The sequence below is a fragment of the Ipomoea triloba genome, chromosome 14, assembly GCF_003576645.1.
Source record: "Ipomoea triloba cultivar NCNSP0323 chromosome 14, ASM357664v1".
NCBI lineage: Eukaryota > Viridiplantae > Streptophyta > Magnoliopsida > Solanales > Convolvulaceae > Ipomoea > Ipomoea triloba.
In genome coordinates this window covers 22,496,741-22,502,172 of record NC_044929.1, presented here as the reverse complement: position 1 = coordinate 22,502,172, position 5,432 = coordinate 22,496,741, and the positions used below count along the sequence as shown (strand labels likewise).

General features: G+C 37.4%; 1 protein-coding gene across 1 annotated transcript; it reads left to right on the top strand.

Moving 5' to 3' along the window:
• Positions 1 to 586: 586 nt before the first annotated feature.
• On the top strand, positions 587 to 2,059 carry LOC116004640 (histone H1-like). The gene is made up of 2 exons (XM_031244765.1): positions 587 to 901; positions 1,131 to 2,059. Exons 1-2 carry the CDS (start codon positions 701 to 703, stop codon positions 1,782 to 1,784), a joined length of 855 nt encoding a protein of 284 aa, XP_031100625.1. The 5' UTR covers positions 587 to 700; the 3' UTR covers positions 1,785 to 2,059.
• The last annotated feature ends 3,373 nt before the right edge of the window (positions 2,060 to 5,432 follow it).

Here is a 5,432-nt window from a genome sequence, read left to right as displayed (position 1 = left end):
TCTTGAAGGTGTTCATCTTCAATCACATTCAAAGCAATAGTTTGATGCTCAAACGATGTCGGATTTTCGTGATTCTTGATCCTATAGACTCCTCAGTTAAGGTAGAATCATATTCAACAAAGACATTGGATTTTGGTTGAAAGGAATTCCGTAAAAAGTCTTAAAACTCTAAATTGCTCTAAAAAATTAGTTTAACTGACCATTTACACTTTAAAACATAATATCTCCTCAACGGATCATCGTTATGACCCGAATGAATACTCTCCTGAAAGCTTATGAAATTCCATACAAGATGGAAAAAATTTCATCAAAATCCATTAAATCTACAGAAAGTTATGGCCGGAGAAATCGAGCACAAAAACACAACTCCAAGTAACCAAAAACAGCACATCTAAAATGACCTCCAACTAAAGGCTTGGTCACTCCGCATCCATAGCCGTCGATAGGATATAATCCAACGGCTCAAATTCAAAATTTGTAAATGGCATGGATCCGCTCCACGGCCCGCAAGCCAATCACAGACGAGTTTCTGGATATGAGTTCTTCATTTTCTTACTATTTAAATCCGATAATTTTTCTTATCGACCTGCAAAAATCAATCACTGATCTCTATCTTTCTGTGCCATCTGAGATTACATCGATCTCATCTCCCCTATATCCCTAACCCTAATCTGCAATTTTAGCTTTTTCATCTCCGAAAATGGCCACCGAGGAACCGGCTGTCGTGATCGAGACTACAATTGAGTCGGTGGAGCAGCAGATCGAGGCTGAGCCAGTCAAGGAGGAGCCGGAGAATCCTCCGGCGAAGTCAACCAAGTCGAAGAAAGCGAAGGAGCCTAAGGCGAAGAAGCCGTCTGCTCCCAGGAAGAGGAACCCTCCTGCTCATCCGCCTTACTTTGAGGTACGGATTTTCTGAATTTCTGGTTGTTTATTCATGATTTCATAGCTATTTTATTGCATTTTAGTTGATTTTCTGGTTGTTTGTTCATAATTTCATAGCTATTTTATTGCATTTTAGTTGATTTTCTGGTTGTTTACTTGTTTATTCATAATTTCGTAGCTATTTTATTGCATTTTAGTTTGTTGATCGGAAATAAGTCTGATTTGGTTTCGATTTTGTGGTTTTGAAGATGGTTCAGGAGGCGATCGTCACTCTGAAGGAGAGGACTGGATCGAGTCAGTACGCTATTCAGAAGTTCATCGAGGAGAAGCAGAAGACGCTCCCGTCTAATTTCAGGAAGCTGTTGCTGTTCCATTTGAAGAAGTTTGTGGCTGCCGATAAGCTCGTGAAGGTGAAGAACTCGTACAAGCTGCCGTCGGCTCGCTCTTCTGTTTCCAAGCCGGCTGTAACAGCTCCGGCGAAGAAGTCGTCTACTGTCAGCAAGGCCAAGGCGACCAAGGAGAAGAAAGCGGCTGCGAAGCCCAAATCTAAGCCCAAGACCGCTGCCAAGCCCAAAGCTGCAGCGAAGCCCAAACCCAAGCCCAAGCCTGCTGCTAAGGCTAAGCCCGCTTCCAAGCCTGCTGCGAAGCCGAAAGCTGTGGCCAAGCCCAAGCCCAAGTCACCTGCTAAGACCAAGGCTGCCGCTCCAAAGCCCAAGCTGAAGGAGAAGCCGGCTAAGGTAGCCAGGACGGCCACTCGGTCCAACCCGGGAAGGAAGGCCGCCGCTCCTAAGGCGGCGCCGAAGAAAGCAACTCCGACGAAGAAGGCTCCGGCGAAGAGTGTGAAGCCTAAGACCGTCAAGTCGCCGGCGAAGAAAGCAGCCGCAAAGAGGGGAAAGAAGTGAAGAAGAAACAGGGAAGCTTTAGTGAACTAAGATAGCTTTTTGTACTTAGGTGTATGCTTGTAAATTCACTGCCTGCAGTTGGTTTACTGTTATTTTACTATATCATCTGAATATATATATATATATATATATATATATATAGAGGGAAGGACTTTGATGAATGTCTTACTCATTTCTCCATTTTCCTCCTTCCAAACAAATTTCTTTCGTTTCTATGCTATTATGTCAAGAGGAAATAATCTTTTCTTAGTGATATTCATATTTGATCTTAGTCATTTGCAGCTTGGTTCATTTTACTGCACAAATCATTAGCTTGAATGTTTCTTAATGGCTTCCATAGTTCCCTTTAGATAACCTAACCATTATTGCAAAGTCATTGCAGCACAGCTTTTATCAGTTAGAGAGAGCTTCAAGGGGAGATGGGGCAAATATATCTCCAGTAAAGATGAGCTCTTAAAGGAGAATGCTTGCTTCATGTACTTACAATTCTAGATTTCAACAATTAGTTGCTTATACAAATTGAAATTAGCTTCACCCTGGGGATAGAAGTGAAGTGCTGCAGTTGCTTAGCTTCCGCTACTTTGTTGGGCGGCCTTCTCTTTGCAGGTAATTTGAAGTACTAATTCATGGAAGAAAAAAGATCAAAGTTTGTTGATAGTGAAGGATAATCTATTTATTTTTAGTTAAGCTTTTCTGGTGGATTTCCCTGATTACTTTGTGATTGTAATTGTTTTAATGAGCATTGTATATCCTTACTGTTGCCCCGTTCTGGTCTTGATTTAATGATGATACATTAGCTTGTCAAATTGTTAACCGAGTTTATATAGTTGCAAGAACACATTGAAGAGACTCCAGTATTTAAGAGCTTGTTGATCGAATCAAGTTTCAAGTGAAGAATGATGAGCACAACTATATGTTTAATTGTTAAAGTTTGGGAATTTGATATTCCTTTCTATGCTAAACTGTCCTCCATTTTCATCCGTTTTTTACAAATAAATGATCAAACCCTTCTCAGCCAACTTGTTAATGAATTCGAGAGAGTCTATCTTAAGGAGACTAGCCTTACATGGTTAAAGAATGTTTTATGTATTTGTAATAGACTAGCCTTACATGGTTGAAGAATGTTTTATGTATTTGTATCATTGCTCTTTCGATTTTCTTTTCAGTATCGCTTTAAATTAATTACTTTCTGTATTCCTTGAATTTCCTTATCAGATGCAGAAATGATCTTTCTTAACCAATTGGTAATCATGTAGGGAACTCATTTATACAGTGAGAGATTCTCTGAATGATGGTTATGCTAAGATCAGCTCTTCTTCATTTTGGAGTTTGTATGCTATACTTGCTAAGAGTTTCTTAGCTTGCCGATAATTGCAATCTTTAAAAAGTGTGTATATATTGCCTTCCTTTTTATGCCTAGTCACATAAATTTTTCTTAGTGGCATCCATTTAGGTACACGATCTGATTATTTATGTCATCAACTAACCATTAAAGTCATTGCACCACTACTTTAAGTGGCCTTTTAGATATAGAGAGCTATTAGCTTATACAGAGTAGTTTTGACTATGCAGGGGATTATGAAAATATATAACTCATCTTCAAAAAAAAAATGAAAATATATAACTCAGTGAAGCCATCTTTAAACCTGTGCCACAGTTCTATACATGCTTGTAGAGCGGTTAGTTGATGACTTGATATGATTTGGATGATGGCACGAATTGTTTAGAAACTTTAGATGTATTTCACTGGACAGTTGTGTAGCAGCATTTCTTAATAGTATTTTTGGCATACTTAATTCATTGAAACTACAACACTTTTGAGTCATTGCCCCAACTTCTGGCACATTAAGTCATTAAGGGAGTTGGAAACCTGATGGAATTTCTTGAATTGAATTATGCTGTAATAAAACACCGGAAAATGTATTTGGATTTGCAAAAGATTTTTTTTGAACTTGTCCTCATACTTGTCTAACATACATCTTTTTTTGGTATATTCTTACCAGTAAATGGTAGAAGTATATATGTAGTGCTTCACATGCTCTCTGTATTACGTTTCTTAAATCAAGCTTAAGAAGCAGTTATGTTACACTGTCATTTGACATTATCTAAAATTAACAGTTTTACCAATATACACGTGACTAGGATTTGTTTGGTGGGTTTGCTATGTTAAAAGGGAAAGAGTTCTCATATGCTTTCCTAGTTTCATGAGCAATTGTTCTTGGTTAGGACTTGACCATGATTGAACTAAAGGTGAAAATACTTCTGCAATAAATCCAATAATGCAATACTACCGAATTTGAATTGAAAATTATAAAATCATCTTGGGGATGGATAGAATTTCTGCAGATGGTCCCCCTAATTTGTATTTTTGCTGCCTTCTCTTCACAGGTGATTCATATGCAGATTCATGGCTGACAAGGAAAGCATGCTTTTGGGATCAAAAAATGCTCTGATTAGATCCGGTAAACTTTTCTGTTAGATTCCCCGATTTAGTGAATGCTTCCTATTTATTGTTGTTTTTTAATGTAACTATTCATCAAACCATGAATTGATTCTTATTATCAAATTGTGATGGCATCATCAGCTATAGAGTGAGATATTTAGTAATATAGTAATGATCATTTATTTACTAAATCAAGAGGCTTTGATCCATTAAGTGGATTCAAGGATGGAAAGTAACATTTCTTAACCATAGCCTTTGAAATCCAGTCTCATTTATTTTCTTTTCCCTTTTGTGTCTTCTTACATCTTTGTTGTTGTTCCCATTTCCAGTGTCTATAGGAGCAAATATGTTTGTGAATATCCATAACAGCTGTGTTAAATATTCATCAACTAAAGTGTCCATTGCCTTTGTAACAAATGTTCATCATTGTTTTGTTCATTACCCTTGAAGCAAATGCCATTCATTGTCTTTGAAGTAAATGTTTCTCAAACTTGTGAAATCATCAATGTAACATGCAGCTATATTACCCACAGAGAAATTACCGAAATGGTCCTTTGACTATAGTGATTTCACCACTTCAGTTATCAACTTCTAACTCTGTCCAATAATGTTATGAATTATTGAATTTGTACTTATTCTAGTCTCTAGAGGTATTGTTTCGTACTTTCGTCTGCAGAGCTGAAACAGGTACAAATTTGATGGTCAAGAACATTATTAGACAAATTGGATACTAAAGTCGTGAAATCATTATATCAATGGACCATTTCAATAATTTACTCGGAATTCTTAGCATACCAATTGGCTAGTTGGCAAACATCAAGAGAATTATAGTCGAGGACCATTTCAATAATTTACTGAGCGTTCTTAGTATACCAATTGGCAAGTAGGCAAAACATACAGAGAATTATAGTCCGAGGGACCATTTCAATAATTTCTCGGGATTCATCATAGTTGGCTAGTAGCCTAAACATGCAGAGAATTATTTCTGTTTTATGATCTGTACTAGTTACTTCAAGACAGCCTTAATAACTGAATTTAGAACAGTTTGCATTTACAAATGGCAGAACTATCTTCATTGCAGCTGGTGTGTGTATGAAATCTGGGGATTGAGGATGAGGACAGAACCACAGAAAAGCATGCATGAAATTCCTAAAATGTACGAGAAAACATCATCATAACTGAGGGGATGTGTGTTTTTTGTCATC